Genomic DNA, 22674 nt, shown 5'->3' with positions numbered 1-22674 from the left:
CAAGCGACTCTGAGAAGGGGGTGACCGACTCGGCTTTGCCTCTTTCTGTAGTCACCGGCTTAGATGTGCCGGTGACCCGTATAAAGCCACCCCCAAACACTACCCCCAAGGCAGGAGCGGTCATGGCGGGGCCCACCAGAAAACGTGCGGTGGCACGGACTGCGCATTCGGCTGCTATTGCGCAGTTGCAGATGATCGCCACTTAGTGCGCAAATGCGGCAATACCAAAACCTGCCGGGTCTGCATTCCCCCCCCCCGCACCCAGGAACGGACAAGGAAAACGAAAACTGTTCGAGTGCAATAACAAGCATTTATTGGCAGGACAAACTTTTCCTTGCAATATTGGCACTTTGGGGATATGAGTTTTCCCTCCCCCCAAAGAAAGCCAGGGCATCACCGTCCGCATCTTGAATACATGAATTCAGCCATCGCGTCACGAACCCTCTTTCCCTCATCAAGCATCCCCCTGTCGTTCTCCCCATACTCCAGTCCATCCCCGGGCATTGTCAAGGGCGTGGGATCCGTCAGTGACCCGAGCACTTCATGTCCTTTGGCCTCGCACAAGTTGTGCAGGATCACACACGCGGTAACAATGGTCACCACGTTCTCCTCTCTGGCCTTCAGCCGATGGAGGAGGCACTGCCAGCGTCCCTTCAGACGACCAAAACTGCATTCCACCCGGTTCCTGGCCCGTGCCAGGCAGCGGTCGAAGTATTTCTGTTGTGGTGTGACAGCAAATTTTCCGTACGGCTTCATCAACCACCGGCGCATTGGATAAGCACCATCCGAGATCATCAGCGGTGGCACTGAAACACCATTCACTGTCAGGGAGGGATTCCCAGGCACAAAAGCCCCATTGTCCATTGCAGCACAGAGAGCCGAGTTGCGGAAGACGAAGGCGTCGTGGTTCTTGCCACTCCAACCCACCTCTGCATCGACAAAACGGCCGGTGTGATCGACTGTACCCTGCAGCAAGATGGAGGAGTAGTTCTTTCGGTTACCATATTGGTCCGGCTTCCCACGGGGCTGACCGATGCGGATGTGAGTGCCATCAATCGCCCCAACACAATGAGGGAACCCCAGCGCTGCAAACCCATCCATTATCTGAAACAGAGACCAGAAACACGCATGATTGGAAATGCGCAGTCGCGCAACATCGGGGACACGGAGAACAACACAAACCACCTTTGTTCCAGCCTGCGCAAACCGCCTGCCCCTCCTGCAGCCATCACTCACCTTCCCGACCTCGTCCCCGAGACACACTATCTTCGAGAGTAGCTGTTTCTCAATTGCGAAGCAGACCTCCAGCACAGCATCTGAAACGGTGGACAGCCCCAGGCCGAAGTGATCCGCTGCAACGCGGTAGCATGCCCCAGTGGCAAGGCACCACAACGTCACCGCCACCCTCTTCTCCACGGACACGGGCTCACGCATGTTGGTGGACTGGCGTGCCAGGGTCGGCCCCAGGGCATCCACCAGCTCATTGAAGGTCCCCCTGGTCATCCGGAAACACTGAATCCAATGGGTGTCGTCCCATACACGCAGGGCTATGCGCTCCCACCAGTCCTGGCTCCGGGGGTATACCCAGCAGTCTCTGTGCTCTCTGGTGTCCGCCAGCACATACCATCGCTGCCGCAGACGGATCCCTCGCAAAGTTGACCTACGTGAAGCTGCACCCAATCTTTCGCTGTGGAAAATCAGCTGGGCAGCCCTTCTGCGCCTCAGAATGTGCCGCAGATGCGCATGGCAAAGTGTGACCGTGTTCTGCAGCAGGAGAATCACCACTTGCGCCATCACGAGTAAAAGCTCTCTCCCGGGCGCCATTTCAGGATCCAACAGTCAGCACGTACCAGATTAGCAATTGAGAATCTAGAGTGGAACCATCGACCAATGTACTTCGCGAGAATCTCCCGGACCAATCATTGACCGCATCGTCGATGCCGCGGCTTCGCGCATGTGCGCGTTTGCGCGTTTGCGCAAAACGGGGGGAAAGAAATAAAAAAAAAATTCGAGACGCGAACAAATGAAGGCCCCCCACGTCAGTTGTGCCGGGGAGAAGAGAACCAATCCCTGGGTCCCTCTCTTGGCCATGCGAACATGCGGAGGCGGAACGGCATGGCTCAGAACGGATGAAGACGGATGAAGACGGGACAAGTCGGATGGAGGAGAAAATACCCGCGTGGCCGGTAAGCGATTAATAGCGCGGGCAAAACGCTATTTCTGGCCGTCTGGAATCGGCCCTGGTGTGGGCTTTCGGGGACCACAGTTCTCTTTGTCAGATGCAACTGGCAGGGAGAGCTGTGGTTACTGAAGGCTTATACTACATAGGAATTGGATACCTTCACTGCTACAAACTGACTGCACACCAAAAGGAGATGTTTACATTTCCAAGCAAAGGAATGTTTTGATTGCCTCTATGCTAATTGCATTCTGTCTTCTTGTGATTTATGCCCCCTCCCTTTTCTCTCTCTTTCCCCCTCCTCTTCTGTATCTGCCCAGTTTTGATCAGGCATCTGATGAAGAGAACTTGATTCTCGAAAGCTTATGCTATAATAAAATTGGTTAGTCTTAAAGGTGCTACTGGACTCTTTTTGATATAGCATTCTGTATGTGTGTGAGTGAGTGTACACCCACTTCTAAACACAATCTAAGATATTTACAAATCCTAGTCTCTGCTGACATTAAAATCACTGATTGTTATGGAGGAACTAATCTCTAAGTGTCTGTTCTGTTCTTTTAGTTGTGGTTAGGACCTTTAGGTGTTAGGATGAACAGCAGAATGGAGTGCATGCGCTTGAGTTTATCTAATTCCTCAGTGCTTTGTGAACAAACCACTTCATTCATTTCAGTTAAATCTCTGTGTGTTTGCTAGTGCCTCCTCCACCCCCAAATCTTGAATCCTAGTAGACACTTGACTGTAAAGTTCCTGGAATGGTGCCCTAATGGTGCCAGTCTGCACTCAGATGGACACCTCTTGGGGCCAGAGGACAGACACAGGAGACCCATTTGGGGTAGCAGGTGGAAGACACACTTTTCATTCAAAAGGTCCCAGTTTCTGTCCTTGGCTTGCTTCCACACAAAGTAGCTCTCATCACTGCTATGATAGGACAGTTACCCCCAGGCATGAAAACTCCAAAATTCACAATAATCATTCATTTTTCCTCGATACTGCTCCCCTTTCATCAGCCATCCTACTATATAATTGAGTAAGTGTGTTTCAGACAACTCACTTTATACCCTGGTGCACCACCAGAGGGCACTGCCACAGAGGGAAGCTCAGGCAAGGCACCATGTCGCTCCAGAAAATGTGCTGCGGCAGGAAGGCCAGGCTGGGATCAGGAGGGGAACAGGTGGCAATACCAGCCCCTTACTTTCACCCAGCTGGTATTAGGAGTGGAACAGGTGGCAATACCTACCCCCCCCACCTAAACCCAGCTAAATTAGGAGTGGAGCGGGTGGCAAATCCCACCCCCACCTTAACTCAGCTGGTATTAGGAATGGACCAGGTGGCAATGCTCGTCCAATGCCTTAACCCAGCTGGTATTAGGGGTGGACCAGGTGGCAATGCCCACCCCACCCCCACCTTAACCCATCTGGTATTAGGAGCAGGGCAGGTAGCAGTACCCACCCCCCTTCAGCCAGCTTGGGTCAGGAAAGGAATAGGTGGCAATGCCTGCCCCCCAACTTACCCAGCTGATATTAGAAGCGGAGTGGAGCAGGTGGTAATGCCCACCCACCCCGTCTTCACCCAGCTGGTATTAGGAGTGGAGCAGGTGGAAATGCCCACCCACCCCGTCTTCACCCAGTTGGTATTAGGAGTGGAGCAGGTGGAAATGCCCACTGCTCCTTAACCTAGCTGCTATTAGGAGTGGAGCAGGTGGTAATGGCCACCCCCACCTTAACTCAGATGGTATTAAGAGCGGGTCAGGGGGCAATGCCTGCCCCCCCATTCAGCCATCTGGAATCGGGAGTGGAGCATGTGGCAATGTCCATCCCCCACTTTCACCCAGCTGGTATTAGGAGCAGAGCACATGGCAATGCCCACCTCTCTTCAGCCAGCTGGGATCAATAGCGGAGCAGGTGGCAATGCCCACCCCTGCCTTAACCCAGCTGGTATTAGGAGCGGAGAAGGTGGCAATGCCAACCCCCCTTCAGCCAGCTGAAATCAGGAATCGCTTATGCCAATGCCCGCCACAATTTACCCAGCTAGGAGCAGAAGGAAAGCAGGTGGGAATGCCCATCTTCACCATCACCCAGTTGGGATCAGGTGCAGAGCAGGAGGCAATGCCCTCCCCTTCAGCCAGCTGGGATAAGGAGCAGGGCAGGTGGCAATGCCCTCCTCTTTCAGTCTATGGGAATAAGGCACTCAGTAGGCAGCAATGCCCATCCCATCTTCACCATACCAGAATAAGGCACCAAGGAGTGGAGCAGGTGGTAATCACCAGCCCCCTTTACCCAGCCTGTATCAGGCATGGAGCAAATAGCAAAGGCCACCACCCTTTTACATGGCCGAGATCAAGCGTGGAGCAGGAAGCAATGACCGTTTCCCCTTCACCCAGCTGGGATCAGGAGCGGAGCAGGCAGCAGTGCCCACACCCCTTTACCTGGCTGTATCAGATGTGGAGTAGGTAGCAAAGCCCACCCACCCCTTCAGGTGGCCAAGATCACGCATGGAGCAGGTGCCCACCCCCCTCTGTTATCTGTCTCTATCCAAGATCAGTGACGAAGGAGGAGGAAATGCCTGCCTATCTGACCTCCCCTTTCTAGAGCCCGTTGTATTTTTTCCCACAACGACTTTTGTTGCTACTGGTTCCATAAAACTCCTTAATACAGGTAGCTTTGATCTTTAGCATCTCAAAGATAATTCGTTACAGTTTTACTCTGCAGCTAGCATGCATACCATACAGGGATCCATCCTATTTAACAGGGGCGCAGATTACAAAATTTTCGAGCCAAAATTATACATGAAAATTGCTGTTTGGGGTTTTTATTAGAAATGTGCACTGGGGAAAAAGACCCGTCCATCCCCCCCCCCCGCCCCCCATGGGGGAATTGCCAGCTTAGATCTAATCCCTTTTTTTTTCATTATCATGAGTTTAGTTCAGTTGATCTGGATCCAGGTTTCAGCGATACTGTTTCAGGGATATCTCCTTTTGTCCCCAATGGGAACTTAAAGCAGCTTACGACAATACTCTCTATTCTCCTCCATTTTATCACACAACAGCTCTGTGAGGAAGGATAGACTGATAGAGTAACTAACCAAGGATAAGCATCCACAGCAGAGTGGAGGATTTGTCCAATAGTTCACACATTGGAGTACCATGTTCAGTTTTGAGCACTGCAGTTTGAAAAGCTAAAATGTGTGGAAAGGACAAAGATGGTGAGGGTCTGAAGACAAAATCCTATGAGGAAAGGTTGAAGGAGCTGGGCATGTTTAGCCTGGAGAGGAGGTAACTGAGAGGAGATGTGACAGCCCTCTTCCAGTATATGAAGGGCTGTCACATAGAGGATAGAGCAGAATTGTTTTCTGCTGCCCCAGAGGGTCGGACCCGAAAGAACGGTTTAAAATTAAACCAAAAGAGCTTTAGGCTAAACATTAGGAAGAATTTCCTGACAGAATTTCCTGGCGGGAGGCTTCACTGTATCCTGAGGAGGTTCTTTTGCATATGGATTTGTGCTTGATGTGCTAATCTTCTCTGCAGGGCTATTGTCGGGTATAGAGTGCCTGGTGTTTTTCAGAACTGGAAACCATGCTCTGTTCATTCTTAAGGTTTCTTCTTTCCTGTTGAGAACCTCCTCAGGATACAGTGAAGCCTCCCGCCATTAGCATTCTATACCCTGGGAAACTCTTACAGGATGACTCAGTTCAACCCCACCCCTCCTGAGTAGATATAAATGACCTGCCAACATCTTTTCCACACTGTGACACTGAGAGATCTCTGTCTTTTGGTGCTACACCTCTTAAGATGCCAGCCACAGCTGCTGGCGAAACGTCAGGAACTACAATGCCAAGACCACAGCAATACAGCCCAGAAAACCCACAACAACCATCAGTCTTAGACTCTCGTGGCCGTTTCTTACATGCCCAACATAATGCTGATTGCCACTTTGGGGTCAGGAAGGAATTTTCCTCCAGGCCAGATTGGCCAGGGATCCTGGAGGGTTTTTTTTGCCTTTCTCTGGGCAGAGAGCAGGGATCACTGGGGGAGGGGAGGGGGAGGATAACTGTGAACTTCCTGCACTTTGTAGGGAGTTGGGCTAGATCACCATTGGTGTTCCATCCCGCTCTGTTTTCTATGCTTATCCTGCATGAAAAATCAAAGCTAATTAAAACGTGGGAGGATTTGTCTCCCCTACAAGTGTTTTCCATTCTGTTGTTATCAAGAGCAGTTAATGGTTTTCTTTCCTTGAGACCCAGTTTGGTGTAGTGATCACAGCTATCTCAGCGTTCTCTCTCAGCCCCACTCACCTCACAGGGTGATTGTCATGAGGATAATAATAACACACTTTGTAAACCACCCTCAGTGGGCGTTAAGTTGTCTGGAAGGGTGGTATATTAATCAAATGTTGTTGTACTTATTATTTTGTTCTAAGGTCTTAGCAGTCTTTCCTCTTCATTCTAGAGGCTGATGGTTCCCAGAAAAACCCTGAGGGAGAACCACATGAGCTCCCATTGGAAGGGGAACAGCAGAGAAGAAGCAATGGAACAAAGTGGAAGAGGGGGGAAGAAAAATCTGTTTCTCAGGGCGCTGAATCCCAGGACATACTGCCAAACCATGGAAGGATCAGTTGCTCTGTGTGTGGGAAAACATTCTTTTATCATTCAGTGTTTGGTATACATTGGAGATACCACACAGGAAATAAACCATATAAATGCATTGTATGTCAAAAGAGCTTTCCTCAGAGCACTCCTCAGAGTTTCCCAGGGTGTGGAATGCTAATGGCGGGAGGCTTCACTGTATCCTGAGGAGGTTCTTTTGCATATGGATTGGTAATCTTCTCTGCAGGGCTATTGTCAGGGATAGAATGTTTTGTTAGCCTGGTGTTTTTCAGAACTGGCAACCATGCTCTGTTCATTCTTAAGGTTTCTTCTTTCCTGTTGAAGTTTTGCTTATGCTTGTGAATTTCGATGGCTTCCCTGTGCAGTCTGACAAAGTAGTTGGAAGTGTTGTCCAGTATTTTGGTGTCCTGGAATAAGATACTGTGCCCTGTTTGAGTTAGGCTATGTTCAGCCACTGCTGATTTTTCAGGTTGTCTAAGTCTGCAGTGTCTCCCGCCATTAGCATTCCACACCCTGGGCAACTCTTACAGGATGACTCAGCTCAACCCCACCCCTCCTGAGTAGATACAAATGACCTACATCTTTTCCACACTGTGACACTGAGAGATCTCTGTCTTTTGGTGCTACACCTCTTAAGATGCCAGCCACAGCTGCTGGCGAAACGTCAGGAACTACAATGCCAAGACCACAGCAATACAGCCCAGAAAACCCACAACAACCATCAGTCTTAGACTCTCGTGGCCGTTTCTTACATGCCCAACATAATGCTGATCGCCACTTTGGGGTCAGGAAGGAATTTTCCTCCAGGCCAGATTGGCCAGGGATCCTGGAGGGTTTTTTTTGCCTTTCTCTGGGCAGAGAGCAGGGATCACTGGGGGAGGGGAGGGGGAGGATAACTGTGAACTTCCTGCACTTTGTAGGGAGTTGGGCTAGATCACCATTGGTGTTCCATCCCGCTCTGTTTTCTATGCTTATCCTGCATGAAAAATCAAAGCTAATTAAAACGCGGGAGGATTTGTCTCCCCTACAAGTGTTTTCCATTCTGTTGTTATCAAGAGCAGTTAATGGTTTTCTTTCCTTGAGACCCAGTTTGGTGTAGTGATCACAGCTATCTCAGCGTTCTCTCTCAGCCCCACTCACCTCACAGGGTGATTGTCATGAGAATAATAATAACACACTTTGTAAACCACCCTCAGTGGGCGTTAAGTTGTCTGGAAGGGTGGTATATTAATCAAATGTTGTTGTACTTATTATTTTGTTCTAAGGTCTTAGCAGTCTTTCCTCTTCATTCTAGAGGCTGATGGTTCCCAGAAAAACCCTGAGGGAGAACCACATGAGCTCCCATTGGAAGGGGAACAGCAGAGAAGAAGCAATGGAACAAAGTGGAAGAGGGGGGAAGAAAATCTGCTTCTCAGGGCGCTGAATCCCAGGACATACTGCCAAACCATGGAAGGATCAGTTGCTCTGTGTGTGGGAAAACATTCTTTTATCATTCAGTGTTTGGTATACATTGGAGATACCACACAGGAAATAAACCATATAAATGTGTTGTATGTCAAAAGAGCTTTCCTCAGAGCACATACCTTATTGCCCATGAATGTATCCATACAGGGAAGAAACCATATAAATGCTTGGAGTGTGGGAAGAGGTTAGCACAGAGTGCAGAGCTTACTGTCCATCAACGTATCCACACCGGGGAGAAACCATACAAATGTATGGACTGCGGAAAGTGCTTTTCTCAGAGTACACGGCCTACCGTTCATCAACGTATCCATATCGGGGAGAAGCCATATAAATGTGTAGACTGTGGAAAGAGCTTTTCTGATAGTGCACAGCTTACTGTGCATCAACGTATCCATACTGGAGAGAAACCATATAAATGTGTAGACTGTGGAAAGAGCTTTGTTCAGAGTACGCAGCTTACTGTTCATCAACGTGCCCATACCAGGGAGAAACCATATAAATGTGTAGACTGTGGAAAGAGCTTTGCTCACACTATGCAGCTTACTGTCCATCGACGTATCCATACTGGGGAGAAACCATATAAATGTGTAGTCTACGGAAAGAGCTTTGCTCGGAATTCAGAGCTTACTGTCCATAGGCGAATCCACACAGGAGAGGAACCATATAAATGTATGGACTGTGGAAAGAGCTTTGCTCGGTGTTCAGATCTTACTATGCATCGACGGATCCATACTGGGGAGAAGCCATATAAATGTGTGGAGTGTGGAAAGAGCTTTGCTCACAGTACGCAGCTTACTGTCCATCGATGTATCCATACTGGGGAGAAACCATGTAAATGTGTGGACTGTGGAAAGAGCTTTGCTCACAGTACACAGCTTACTGTCCATCAACGTATTCATACCGGAGAGAAACCATATAAATGTGTAGACTGTGGAAAGAGCTTTACTCGGAGTACAGAGCTTGCTGTTCATCGATGTGTCCATACTGGGGAGAAGCCATATAAATGTGTGGACTGTGGGAAATGCTTTGCTTGGGGTTCAGGGCTTACTGCCCATAGGCGTATCCACACTGGGGAGAAACCATATAAATGTGTGGACTGTGGAAAATATTTTTCTCGGTGTTCAGTGCTTACTGTCCATAAGCGTATTCATACAGGAGAGAAACCATATAAATGTATGGACTGTGGAAAATGCTTTGCTTGGAGTACATTGCTTACTGCCCATAGGCATATTCACACTGGGTAGAAACCAAATAAATGCTAAGATTGTGCTAAATTATAAATGTTTAATATATTTATATATTTATTTCATTAAATTTATAACCTGCTCTCCTCACAAGCAGGCTCAGAGCGGTAACAACCATCAAAATCACATTAAATCCGTTAAATATTTTAGTTAAATTAAAACACACATTAAATTAAAATCATGAAAATCAGTGAAAGATTTCGCCTATGGACCAATCTAATACATCCCATGGGTGGACAGATAATTGGGGGGAGGGGGCTGCATTCTCTCTTCAACAGGACAGTGGCTAAAAAGGAGCCCACCCAGGTGAATTCTTACATAATATTTTACAATTTATGAATTGTTTTGTTTGTTACCCAGCTATAATAATTGGAAGACATTTTATTATAAAATGGGAGGGATTTATCCTACCCTCCTAACAAATGTCATGGAGGGGTGTCAGAGACTTTGGTTAATAGGTTATGTTTTTTATGACTAGGGGTTAGGCACGGTATACTCCTTAACTGGATGCTCAGTAATATGGTTTAGAAAGGGGAGTCCATAAAGAAGACTGATAATCGGGATTCTCTGATGTGAGTCCAGTAGCACCTTTAAGACTAACCAACTTTATTGTAGCATAAGCTTTCGAGAATCACAGTTCTGTTCATCAGATGCAGAACTGTGATTCTCGAAAGCTTATGCTACAATAAAGTTGGTTAGTCTTAAAGGTGCTACTGGACTCTTTTTGATTTTGCTACTACAGACTAACATGGCTAACTCCTTTGTATCTGATGTGAGTATTTGGTCTGTTATTTTGTCAGATATTAAGAGATCCTAGACTTTTAACATCCAATGTCTAATAATAGATATACTGTCACTTTTTATTTTTGGGCTATGTTAATCTTAGCTGCTGTTAGCTTTAGTGGGAGAAGATCTACTCTGTACATTGGCTCTATTCCGTAAATTCAACAGTAATGTTTCAGGATTACATTGTATTGTATATTCTTTTTTCTATAGTGGTAATGACTTTTCCCCAATATATTTGTATCTTTGGGCACAACTGCCAACAATGCAAGAACGTGCCTGTTTGTCCACAATGTTTCCAGCACTTAGAATCTTTGCTTACCTTGAAATAAAAGTTTTAATGGAATTAGATACTATCTTGTATAGATTTTATAGCTTTGGAGTTTAATATTTACAGAATTAGAAATAAATTAAGATGACCAAATGAGATTCCAATCTTCATCCTTTATAGTGCACCCACAGTCCTTTTGCCAAGTTTTTTGTGGGGCAGTGACCATAATTTTTGTTTCAAAAGTTTATAAATTGTAGATATTAACCCTTTTACATTATATAAACTGTTTTTCATGAGGATTTCAATTGGTGTTAAAGGTGTGCAAACCCCCCTCCCTGCACCCAATCACTTGCCCATGCACCCTACAAAACCTCTGATTGAGCTGCTTGTGACCTCAGTGTCTCTGTTCCTGCGGGCTGTCAGTCCATGGGGGGGAGGGGGGCTGGGCTTGACTGGGGCGTGGCTCTCAAGATCCAACCCACGTTCTCACATCATTGTGATGCAGTGATTGTTCAAGTGGTGCCACTCAAGTCGGTGTGCACTTTGCTCCCCTAGCCTCTCGTGTGGTTTCCAGTGGGCATTCCTGTCACTCATTGTGGAACCCATCTGCCCCACCTGCCTCTCCGGATCCTGGGGGCTGCTCCCAAGTGCTGTAGGCTTTCTGGTCCCACTTTTCAGGGAGGGGGAATGTTTCTCACAGCAGCAGCAGTGGAGGGGATGTGCAGGCACACCGAGCTGCGGCCACTGGCCTGACCCTCATCGGAAAGGGGGCTGGACGGGCGAGAGGGTGGGTTTTTGATCCGGACCTTCACTTTAAAGGACAGACCTCTAAAGAGGAATATATGAAGGTTACTAGGTACTGCAGATCAGCCATCAGAGAAGCCAAAGCTTAGTATGAGATGGGTCTGGCCAGGGGGGACAGATATGTAAGAAGGAAACGCAAGGTAAAAGAGGCAATTGGACCACTGTTGGGAGTGGAAGGAGAAACTCTGATGAAGGACAGACAAAAAGCAGACAGGCTTAATGACTTTTTTGCCTTGGCTGCCACTTTCTGAACCAGTTGCCTCCCACACTGCCTTTGGGGCAGCCTCCTGCTGGAGGTTTCCTTCCCCTCTTCTATGTCCCATAAACATCCTGTTGACTTTTCTTGCCTCCCAGAGTGATGTCAAAATATGCAGAGGAAGCAGAGGCCACCTTCCGGCATAACTCTGGTGTTTCCCATTCACATAACTAATCCCGACTGCATGGTTAAGCTCAGGACAAAAAGGGAGTTTCCTTCTGTTCTTTTCCACTTTGGGACCAGGTTGGAACCTCAGAATCCTTGTGGTATCAGGTGGGCTGGAAATACTGTGTGTGAGTTTCCATGGCGTCCCCCCCATCAAATAAGGATTTAAGTTTCCCAAAGCTGACCTCCTTTCCTGGCTGGTGGAAGAGCAAGATGGATTTGTTCAGGCCCCAGAGAGAAATTGGGAAGCAACTATTCAATGATGTGACAAGTTCTTTTATAATGTATGAGGCCAACGGCACCCCCTTTACACTTAAGAGGCTTCTCAGAGAAAAAAGGGGGGCTGGGGGGTCGCTGTTAAGCTTGAAAATTGATTCATAAAGGAGAAAATGTCAAACATGTCCATCTTGGGAAAAATACAGCCCAGTGAGTCTTCTGTGTACATAAAAAGTAGCCCAGGTTTGTGGACTTGTTGATATAGACTCTGTCCAAAAAAAGAGTATCATGTTTGGGTTTCAGTTATGAGGCTAGCAAGGTGAAAAATCAGTTTGTTCACATTTGATTTTTCTCTGATTCCAGCTGAGAAGAGCAAGAGAGGGGGGAAGAGCAGACAAAGAAAATAGAAGCCAGAGCTCAGGGGGCGAAGAAATCCATAGCTTCTGAAAATGGAAGATGATTCCTGTGTATGTAGAAGATTGACATGGTCAATCAAGCTGTGTGTGGCTGGCCCAGGGAATACAATGGGGGAATGTGTATGCGATTCCAAGGGCAGCAGGTTTCTGGGTCTGCAACTGCCGCACGGCACTTGTTAGACATTTGACTAGCAAAGCAGCTTGATGGAGCAATTGTGTGTGTGTGAGTGTGGGACCAGGGTGGAAGGGGGCTGCAGGAAGTGACAGGCCCTTTGGATGTGGCAGACGGGGATTGTGAAGGGGTGTCTCAACAATGGATCTCTGGTGCAGCCCATCATCTGGCCCCTCCCCTCCTCTCTTTTTGGGTTTGCGTGTCTTATCCCAGTATCTTTCCATGGGACCATTCTGGTATTTGCAAGGTCTCTGCCTGGCCACGCATGGTTGCCTAATACCCAGTGGTGTTGTTCCTTTGTGTGTGGCTGCTTGGCCAGGTGATAAGGACACTAGGCTTGGGCACGGTGGCCATGGGTTCAAGACCAGACCCTGCTTCATGCCTTGTCATTGAAACCATTGCCAGGTGAATGGGTGGCTCTTTCCTTTTGGCCACCATCTCTGCCCCCTAGTGGCTCAGACCAAAGAGTCCTGATGCCCACACAGGCTCCCTTCTCTGGTAGAGTATGGTACTGTGTGTTAGTGTTTGCTGGGCAATGCTTTATGATTGGTGGCTTTTGCCAAGGTTGCTAGGCACTCATTAAGCAATATGGGTTTTGAAGAGCGGAGCGAGTTCTTTGCCCTGCCACACAAAATGTCCATTGGGAGCTAACCATCGGAGCTACCATTGTAGCAGAGCCATGCCAGTTTAGCTAGGCTGGGGCAGGAGGGGTTCTTCAAATCTGGCTGTTAACCACTGAAACCCACTGTGTCATTACTAGCAACTAAGCCTGTTGTGGGGAAAAAATACATCGAACTCCAAAAAGGGGAGGGAAGGCAGGCAGACATTGCTTCCTCCTTCACACCTGATCCCAGCCAGGTGAAGGTGTGTGTGTGTGGGGGGGGGCATTGCCACCTGCTCCACACCTGTTCCTGTCTGGGTGAAGGAGGGGAGGCACTGTTGCCTGCACCATGGCTGATCCCAACCGGGTGAAAGGGGGCGGGCCCTGCCACCAGCTCTATGCCTGACCCAGGCTGGGTGAAGGGGGGGGGAGCATTGCCATCTGCTCTGCACCTGATCCCAGCTGGGGTGGAAAGCCTCACCTGGGCTTCCCACCGCAACCATGGCCTCTGGAGGCGCACCAGGATAAGAGGTGTGTTGTCAGTAATAAAGCTTCCCTCTTATATAATAGGATACTGAATAATAATAACATAACATTCAATTTATATACCACCCTTCAGGATGACTTAACACCCACTCAGATTATATTACCAACTAATTACAGACGATATTATTGTATTGTTTCATTGCATTGCTTTCTACTTTTGACTCTTGAGTACATGATTATGTGAATTATGTTTATTAGTTGTTTATGACATATTGAATAAGATTTTGCAAATTGTTCCTGGTGCTGTAGCTTTTGATATCGCGATACTCTCTTGCTTATCTATATTTCTACTTTTGTAAGGCAATTTGATATCAAATCCATATTGCAAGGATTCCTGCGGTTTCTCCTCCGTGTGAATTATTTCATGGGAATAAAAGGTTTCACTCTGACTGAGGCATTTTCCACACTCCAGTCATTTCTACGGCTTCTTCCTTGTGTGAATTCTTTGATGGACCGTAAGGTTTCCACTCTCACTGAAGCTTCTTCCACACTCCAGGCATTTATATGGCTTCTCCCCTGTATGAATTCTTCTATGGACAATAAGTATTCCATTCTGACTGAAGCTTTTTCCACACTCCAGGCATTTATATGGTTTCTCCCCTGTGTGAGTTCGTCTATGGGAAGTAAGGTGTCCCCTCTGACTGAAGCTCTTTTCACAGTCCAAACATTTATATGGCTTCTCCCCTGTGTGAATTCTTCTATGGGAAGTAAGTATTCCACTGTAACTGAAGCTTTTTCCACATTCCAGACATTTGTATGGTTTCTCCCCTGTATGAATACTTTGATGTTTATTAAGGTTTCCCCTGTTACTGAAGTTTTTTCCACAGTTAAGGCATTTATATGGTTTCTCCCCTGTGTGAATTCTTTGGTGGGAAAAAAGGGTTGCACTCTGATTGAAGCTTTTCCCACACTCTAGACATTTGTATGGTTTCTCCCCTGTGTGAATTCTTTGATGGCAAGTAAGGCTTTTACTCTCACTGAAGCTTTTCCCACATTCCAGACAATTATATGGTTTCTCCCCTGTGTGAATTCTTTGATGTGAAGAATGACTGAAACATTTTCCACACTCCAGGCATTTATATGGTTTGTTCTTTTTCTTGCTGTTATGGATTTTCTGATTCACATTTTTATCTGATTTTTCAGGAGATTCCTCCCCACTTGCTGGGCACCCATTTCTCCTCTCTTCATGCAAGCCATCACCCCATAAAAGACCAGAATTATGCATTCCTGCAGGAGGGCGTTTTCCCATCTCTGTCCTCAGTGCATCCCAATGTTCATCTCCCTCTTTCAGATCTGAATAGGTGACTCCATTCTCCATCACTCCACGCTCAGATGTTTCATTCGCTGACTCCCATATGCCTCCTGCCAAAAGAAAGAGAAACCTGGTGTGATGTTAGGACACTTTCCCACATATCTGTGTTAGAGTTTTCTATTTTCCTTTGAAAAGGCTGCATTTGTAATCTCTGAAGGCTCAGAAGTTAAACTCATTTACCCTGTAGCCATCCCCTCCCCCCCCCCTCACTTACTCAATTCCTTCTAAATTCCAAGCTGACCAAATTGGCAGGGCAGCCATTTGTAGCCCAGAGGGACAAAAGAAAGGGAATGCACCATGGAGACCTCTTGCCTCAAAATCACCCATTTTAGGTTTCTCTTCTCCTGCTTGGGTGAATTTACAAGGGGGAGTGGGGGGGCTTGTGGGGGGGGTCAGCTTTTAAAAGAGGGACAGACATGCATGTTTTAATACACACAAGAGAGGGTCTGAAGAGAAATGGCCAGCCAGATGGAGAAAAAAGTCTGACAGGGAAAAAACTCTGAAATTCTTAAAGTTTTTTTGGCTTTTTCCTTAACGTGACACAGATAAGTTTTATTCCTCCGGGGTAAAGTCTCTGATATAAAGTAAGGTGTGAACTGTGACTGAAACTTTTTTCACAATCCAGGCATTGATAAGGTTTCACCCCTCTGTGTATTTTTTGATAGCGGATTTTTCTGCTCATACCTTTTCCCACACACCAGGCATTTGACCCGGCAACCCTAGTCAGATGGGTTGTACAGCGTTTTTCAAGCTTCAGTGTTCTCCACCCTCTCCACCCTTTTTTTGCCTCATGAAGGGGTGGGGTGGCAGGAGGGCACAGCAGCCCTCTTGTCTTACATAAAATAATTCACTTCCAAGTGGAGAAAAGTGGCACTTTATTCATTGGGACTTTCCCCACTAAAACAGAAACGTTCCTCCAAGGCAGACACCAACAGACGGCAGAGGTTCCCATGGGAAGAAACGAACAGGGAAAAAATAAATTTAAATTATAAAATGCAGGCCAATCTCATCTTAGTTGAGCTCATAAAAGGGGCCGTGGAGGGGTGGACATTCCTATTTCCAGGCCTCATGGAAATAAAACCATAAGACGTCTGAAGGAAACACAGGTTTCATTTTAGGCAGCTGCTACAATGCCTTTGTGCTTTGAAATTATATTCCACTTTCCTAGAAGAGTCCCTGACCCCAGAGATGACCCTGCCTCTTGGTAGGTATAAACTTCTTTTATTAACATATTATAAATATTTATATAACTGCCTTTCTTCTGGGAAAGTCAGGAGGACCCAAGGCTGGTAACAACAACCTATACCCCATAATTTCCATCAAAGATGACTGTAATTGGGTTGGCGCTCTGAACCATCTCAAACACCGCAAGGCTCTCTTTGCTGGACATCAGAGGGAAGGTCACCGGGGAATGAGTCTCTTCCCAGGCTGAGGGTACTTCAGGGACAGAGGAACGGACAGTGCTCTGGCCGGAGGAGAACAAGGGCTGGCAGCTCACACTGGGCCCAGAAAGTCAAAGTTGGGAATACCAAAGGGTAGAGAGTATGCCTTCTCTTTTGCAAGAAGAAAAGCCTGGCCTGCCAGGAGGATAGCATAAAATCCCTGTGCATCAAGAAGAAGCTTGCTTGGTCTTAACCAGTTTGTCATTCCTGCATTTCTTTACACCTGGCTCCAGCCTGAGCCCCTCTCGGCTTATTCTCTGCAGCCACTAAGGCAAAAGTGGGAGCAGCACAAAGCTCACCCATTAATGGCAGCAGAAGAAGGGGCCCTGGTTTCAGACCGTCCTTGTTTACAGTCTGTGATGGTGGCTGTCCCAAGGGGAGGGAACAGAATAGCAGGGGAGCAGAGAACAGAGATTCTGGAAGGCTGAGAAGCTGTCTCTGTCCCATGTGGGTTGAAACGGGGCTTGCAAGGTCATTTCCACAGAATGACAAGCTAAAGTCTGGGGCAGATTTTTGAACTAGTAAAACTCAACCAGGGAAATCCATCAATCCTTGAAAGAAAAAACAGAACTCCCAGATATCGGTGAATCCCGTTCCAGACCTACCTGTCAATCCTGCCACTTCATCACACCCAGGGAAAATCAGCTGCTTGTCTTCCTCCAGCCAAGATATGAGGCCAGGTGTGCCATTCACAGAACCTTTTCCGGGAGAAAACAAAAACCACAGTTATGGTTCTTTCTTGTGTGCATGAAAGCCACCCTGACTCTGGCCTTCCATAAATAAGGCAGCTGGACCAGAGCTCCTCCATCTGGCATTGGCAGTTATGTGTCCTCTGTTTGCCCTGCTAGGAACTAAATAATGGGAATACAGGGGTGTTCTTACCTTGAGACTCCCCCCCCCCAGCCACACACTCTCTGGGAACCAGGCTTTAGAGCTCCCCTGTGCCCCAGGGCCATCCAAAGATAGAGGGACCCCATCTTCTATCAACCCAGATGCAATAAAATGCCATTCCAAGAGGCAGGAGCCTTCTTCCTGTGGAAAGTCTGCTACTCCTTAATCAATACAGAGGCATTCCATGCCTCCCAAAAATGTCCCCCACTATGAAGACTGGCACAGAAAGAAATGGATCCTCACCCAGAGAGGCCACGTTCCCAAAATTCTCCAGCATGACTTCCTTGTACAGGGCTCTCTGGGCTGGGCTCAGCAGGCTCCACTCCCCCTTGGAGAAATACACGGCCACCTCTTCGAAGGTCACCTGACCCTGGAAGAAGAAGAAGAAGAAGGTGGTTCTTTATATTGCTAGTCTCTGAGGAAAAAAGACATGGATATTAAAACCATTCTTGTCCAGCAGCAGCAGCAGCCAGGTTTTCCCTTCCCAGTACCCCATAGTGGTTAAGCAGTTGGGTTAAGATGAGTGCTCTGCTGTTCAAATCCCAGTACTGCCATCAGCTCAGCAGGTGGTCCTAGTGGACTCCTCTTTCACCCAATACAGATACGAAGTGTGTGTACCAGCTCTGAGAAGAAGGCCCATCCTGAGAGGGGAGCATCTGATCTCACAAAAGTACACTGATATTTGCTGACTGGAAAGCCGGGGCTCTCTCTCTTAAGTAATGAAGGAGACATGGAGGGTGTTTAACACCCTCCCCAGTTCAACTGGCAACTGGTGAGCAGAACCGGTCAGTCCCCTCCGGCTCAGAGCAGAAGGGAGCTGCTTCCTAGCTGTTGAGGCACTAGGGTAGATAACACGTCCATTGCAGTTCTCAGGGGGAAACCATCAACAAAGATGAAAGACAGGGCTCAGTGATAGCGAGGACTCCTCAAGAGGAGAGGAGCCTCACGTAGCCAGCCCTGACACAGCAGAGGCCAGAGAGCAGGAAGAATAGCTGCCGGCTGATCAGCGTCCACAGGCAGCAGCTGAGGCAGAGGCACCAACATCCTCCAGCTCCAACACCACAAGTGGAGCAGAGCCAAGGACTTCCACACCTCCAGCTTCACCCAGAGAGTGCTGCAGACAAAGGCAACGTGTGGAGCTGCAGGAGAGGCGGCGAAGCGCACATCTCCCGGCTTGACGCCAGCTACTCGAGGATAGTGATGAGGAGTAACCACAGGACAGCTCCCAAGCAGCTGGCTGCAAGCCCAGCCTCACTATAAAACCCAGCCACAGAAGACCAGGAGGTGTGGAAGCAACGTGTTGGATTCCTGATCCCTTGAACTTTGCCTTGCTCCTGTAGCTTTCAGACCATGCTCTGTTTCTGCCTACATCTATACCTGACCTTACCAGCGACTGACCTATGGACCTCCTGACTTGGCTTTTGGACTTTGGACTCACCCCTGGCTTTGGACTCATGCTCTGACTTTGGACCGGACTCTGCGGACTCTGCTTGGGCTGGTCCAGCCCACAACAGAAAAGGACAAATTTATACAGGTTTACACTTCCCATCCCACTCACCCTCTAAAAAACCACTTTGCTCGGGACACACATTAGACATTTTGAAGCATGTCATCCTTCTAGGATAAAGTGTTTTTTAAATCCAAAGGAGTTAGCCATGTTAGTCTGTAGTAGCAAAACAGAAGAGTCCAGTAGCACCTTTAAGACTAACCAATTTTATTGTAGCATAAGCTTTCGAGAACCACAGCGCTCTGCGTCAGATGCATCTGACAAAGAGAACTGTGATTCTCGAAAGCTTACGCTACAGTAAAGTTGGTTAATCTTAAAGGTGCTACTGGACTCTTCTGTTTTTTAAATAGTTCTTTAATAAGTTGAGAGGCAAACTGAAAGCCTGGTTCATGTTATCAGGAAATATAAATGTTTTTCAAGGACCAACCAAAAATCACAAAACAGCCACTCCTTCTGAGGAGAGACCCCCAGTTTTATTCAGTCCCGAGAGTCCAGGGCAGATTTGGATCTTCTGACTTTTCTGTTTCCGAGGGGAGAGCGGCCATTGATTTTTGGTCCCTGCAGCCCAAGATCTTTTCACCAGGCACAAATGAAGCTGATTTTGAAGAGGGTCCTCAACCGCCATCTTCCAACTGTAAAGTACTCTGGAAGGGGTTTTTGTGAGGGCCTCTCACAAGAACATCAAACCCTCCCCCCAGACCCCAAGGGCAAGAAACATTCTGCAAGACTGAAAATCTAGGTGTCCCCGAAGGGTCCTTTGGAGTCAGTCCTGATAAAAGTATTTTTATTGCCCTGCTTGGGGTTCTCTGAACACGCCATCCTAGGCAGGGGAGCACCATTTTCTGGCCTCCCAAGTGGGCAGCCTTGACATATTGCAGTGCTGGAACTGAGAGCCAGGATCCCCCTCCTCTGAGCCTTGCAGCTGAGAAGGAAGCGTCCCTGCCTTCCCCCCACGCCCCATACCTGGGCTGCCTGCATGGCTGGTCTTTCTTCCTCACCACACGGGGGAGACGGCAGAAAAGCCATCAAGGACGTCTTTTTGCTGCTGCCTGGGAGGGCGAGAAAGAAAAATGTTGGGAAACTCTTTTTGATGCATACAAATTTCTCTTTCTGCTTTTCCTTTGGAAACCCTCCTGCCTTCCCCCACCACTGAAATAAAAACCAGCCAAGCCCCCATCTCTTCCCTCCTTCTGCAGCCATTGCTTCTTCCTCAATGTGCCTCGGTGGAACCCAAGAGCACTTTACCTGTCCAACTGCCAAAGGTGCAGGGTTCGGATTCTGCACTCAAGCCTTTGCAGGGAGCTCAGGGCTCGCCACCAGGGGGCCAAGGGACGCTCTCTGATGCAGGAAGAGAAATCCAGGAGGAGGCATGGTCTGCCCTTGAATATTGTTCCAACGGTCTTTCAGCTTGTCTCTTCACAACAAAAAGGTTAGTAAGTTTACTTTTAAAAAATCATATCAAAGCTGAGTATTTGGCCAACCCAATGCAAAGACTATTATTCTTTTATGGATATATAAAATCCTAGCCCCCCATAATAAACTGTGAAGTGGCTCCCCTCTTTAGGTTCTTTTTTTGAGGGGTCTTCCCATGGCTCAAGAGCAACAGTCCCTGTGAACCACTCAGCACTTCATTTCCAGCACTTCATTTCCCCTTGGCCCTTTCTTCAACAACCCCCCTGCACCTGCCCCATCCTTCTCCTCCACCCCAAATCTCCCCCTCAGTGTCCCACTCCTTTTGCACCTCCTTCATCTTCTCTCTCCACCTATAATCCCTCCCTCAGCCCCCCACTCCTTTCCCCCCTCCTGCGTCCTCTTCCCGCTTCTTCTTCCCTCCCTTTCCCAGAGAAGGCTGTCCCTCATTAGAACAGACTTCCTCGGGAGGCGCTGGGCTCTCCTTCCTTGGAGACTGTTAACTGCCCTTGGCGTCGGGGGCAGCTCTGAATTCTCTGCATTGTGCAGGGATTTGAACTAGCTGACACTTGGGATCCCTTCCAGCCCTATGTTTCTATGATTCTGTGATTCTCCCCCTAACCCAAATCTCCCCCTCAGGCCCACTATTGCCCCCTTCTGCATCCCCTACCCGCGTTTCCTCCCCCTGCTCCTCTTTCTCAACATGACTCGGAGCCATCTGAAGCCTCTGGAGCCCCCTCCAACCTCCAAGGGCGCTGGGTTCGGATCCCTCCGGTCTCTGCAGAAAGCGGCCGAGGGGCAGGAGGGGCGGTGGGAGGAATCTGGCCAAGGGAGGAAGGATAGGAATTGGGCGGGGATTGCTCTCTCTCTCTCCCCCTGCTGCGCCCCTCCTTCCTCTCCGCTTTGGGTCTTGCAATGCAGCCCCCACCCCACATTCCCCCCTCCAAAGCCCCTTTCGGCTCACCAGATTCCCTCCCAGCCAGGCAAGCCGGAGAGACAAAAAAGCGGCTCCTGCAAGGGGGGAGGGCAGGAAGTGGCTTTCCCACGTCTCCCCGCCCCACCGGTTTGCCTCTCTAGGACTGTGGTTCTCCCTCTTTAACTCTTAGGAAGCACTTCCCCACTCCAAGGGACCGGGAGAGAGAAGGCGAAGAGAGCATCCCAGGAAAGGGCAGGTCAAAGTTAAGCAAAGACGATTTCCCACCGCCAAGGATCTGGCCACATTCTGCCTATTTCAGTGGGATGGTGTTATACTGTGATGGGGAAAGGGGGATTTGCCTCCCTGTGAACAGATTTTGTTTTACTCTTTTAGAGTCCTGATTTCCGGCTGAGGGAGGTTCGAGACCAGCAAGACTTCCCAGGGGGAAAGGGTCGGATTTTTGGAGCCTCTCCGGTGCTTCAGGATCGCTTTAATATAAGGGCAGGCTCAGCTTTCCTTTTTCTTTTCTCCCTTTTGAACTTCAGTTTCGCCTTACCGCCTGACACCAAAGGGAAACATCGCTTTGAAAAGAAGCAATCCTTCCGAGCAAATTGAACAGCAAATGTTGAAAAACCACACGTTGCCTGATGAGAGGTGCCTGTCTATTATGTATTAACTTTATAGAGTAACAGACTGCGCACAGCAGTGCTGTCCTTTATCCCTTTACCAAAGCATCTTTCTTAGCCAATTTTGACAGCACAGCCCCCAGTACCTAAAATGTCCTCCTGAATAATCCAGATTTGCATAGTTTTCGAAGGCCAGGAGACTGGGGGCTTGCCCCAGCTTTTCAACAATCACCTGGGCTGGTTTGAGACCCTGTTCGAGCTCTGCCAGGCCAACACAGGAGGAAGGGGCCTTCTCAGGCAGCCTCCTAGCCCCAGAAGGACTCTGACCGATTGGAGAAACCCTCTAAACAAGACAATGGGGAGGGGGATTCACCCACTACACCTTCCTGCCCCTTGGAGCCCCACTCCATCCCATTGCACCAGCTTCCCACTGGCGACCATGAAGTGTGTGTGTGTGTGTTTAGTGTAAAAAAGGGAAAGCTGCCTATATAGAGATGGAAATTTTTTTTACACGTAATTCCTCCCATTATTACATTTTACAAAATATTTCCCAGGTTTTTTTACTGTTTCCATGCTAGACATGTTGAGTGTGTGAAAACCTTGTCTTAAGATGCATTTTACTCATTCTAGAAGAGAAAAATACCTCCTAGGAGCAACATCCACCGACCAACACAGCTACTCTCCTGAACTTCCCCCCTAGGAGAATCTTTTCAGTTCCCCCATTTCCCTCCAAATCTCCCCAGAAAAATGGGAAAAAAACACCTTTGGTCCTTCACAGCTCTAGGCACATGGACTGAACAAGAGAAAACGCAGTTCCCCTGCTCCACGGCCCCACCACAGGGAAAAAACAT

At 48.2% G+C, this 22674-nt stretch overlaps 3 protein-coding genes across 3 annotated transcripts; 1 reads left to right on the top strand and 2 right to left on the bottom strand.

Moving 5' to 3' along the window:
- Nucleotides 1–393: 393 nt before the first annotated feature.
- LOC129328032 (uncharacterized) lies at nucleotides 394–1794 on the bottom strand. The gene is made up of 2 exons (XM_054976771.1): nucleotides 1237–1794; nucleotides 394–1104 (listed from the first exon to the last, which is right to left on the bottom strand). Exons 1-2 carry the CDS (start codon nucleotides 1792–1794, stop codon nucleotides 394–396), a joined length of 1269 nt encoding a protein of 422 aa, XP_054832746.1.
- Nucleotides 1795–2129: 335 nt separating this feature from the next.
- Nucleotides 2130–9508, top strand: LOC129328031 (zinc finger protein 665-like). Its single transcript, XM_054976770.1, has 2 exons — nucleotides 2130–2186; nucleotides 8197–9508. The coding sequence occupies exons 1-2, from the start codon at nucleotides 2130–2132 to the stop codon at nucleotides 9487–9489; spliced, it is 1350 nt and encodes a 449-aa protein (XP_054832745.1). The 3' UTR covers nucleotides 9490–9508.
- A 4380-nt stretch (nucleotides 9509–13888) lies between these two features.
- LOC129328476 (zinc finger protein 664-like) lies at nucleotides 13889–21309 on the bottom strand. The gene is made up of 6 exons (XM_054977567.1): nucleotides 21246–21309; nucleotides 20117–20285; nucleotides 19835–19920; nucleotides 17608–17734; nucleotides 17079–17171; nucleotides 13889–15081 (listed from the first exon to the last, which is right to left on the bottom strand). Exons 3-6 carry the CDS (start codon nucleotides 19895–19897, stop codon nucleotides 14138–14140), a joined length of 1227 nt encoding a protein of 408 aa, XP_054833542.1. The 5' UTR covers nucleotides 19898–19920; nucleotides 20117–20285; nucleotides 21246–21309; the 3' UTR covers nucleotides 13889–14137.
- Between the last annotated feature and the right edge of the window lie 1365 nt (nucleotides 21310–22674).

This window comes from Eublepharis macularius, chromosome 4 (assembly GCF_028583425.1).
Source record: "Eublepharis macularius isolate TG4126 chromosome 4, MPM_Emac_v1.0, whole genome shotgun sequence".
Lineage (NCBI taxonomy): Eukaryota > Metazoa > Chordata > Lepidosauria > Squamata > Eublepharidae > Eublepharis > Eublepharis macularius.
The sequence above is the reverse complement of the archived record's forward strand: the minus strand, read 5'-3'. Positions and strand labels throughout refer to the sequence as shown.

Bases quoted from the DNA above. Each gene is read 5' to 3' on its own strand.
- LOC129328032 (XM_054976771.1), bottom strand. From the start codon at position 1,794: ATGGCGCAAGTGGTGATTCTCCTGCTGCAGAACACGGTCACACTTTGC. The intron at 1,105-1,236 runs GTGAGTGATGGC...TCTCTGTTTCAG, and splicing joins TCGGGGACGAGGTCGGGAAG to ATAATGGATGGGTTTGCAGC.
- LOC129328031 (XM_054976770.1), top strand. From the start codon at position 2,130: ATGAAGACGGATGAAGACGGGACAAGTCGGATGGAGGAGAAAATACCC. The intron at 2,187-8,196 runs GTAAGCGATTAA...TCTGCTTCTCAG, and splicing joins AGAAAATACCCGCGTGGCCG to GGCGCTGAATCCCAGGACAT.
- LOC129328476 (XM_054977567.1), bottom strand. From the start codon at position 19,897: ATGGCTTTTCTGCCGTCTCCCCCGTGTGGTGAGGAAGAAAGACCAGCC. The intron at 17,172-17,607 runs GTGAGGATCCAT...CTCCCGGAAAAG, and splicing joins TGGGAACGTGGCCTCTCTGG to GTTCTGTGAATGGCACACCT. The intron at 15,082-17,078 runs GTAGGTCTGGAA...TTCTTTTGGCAG, and splicing joins TGAAGTGGCAGGATTGACAG to GAGGCATATGGGAGTCAGCG.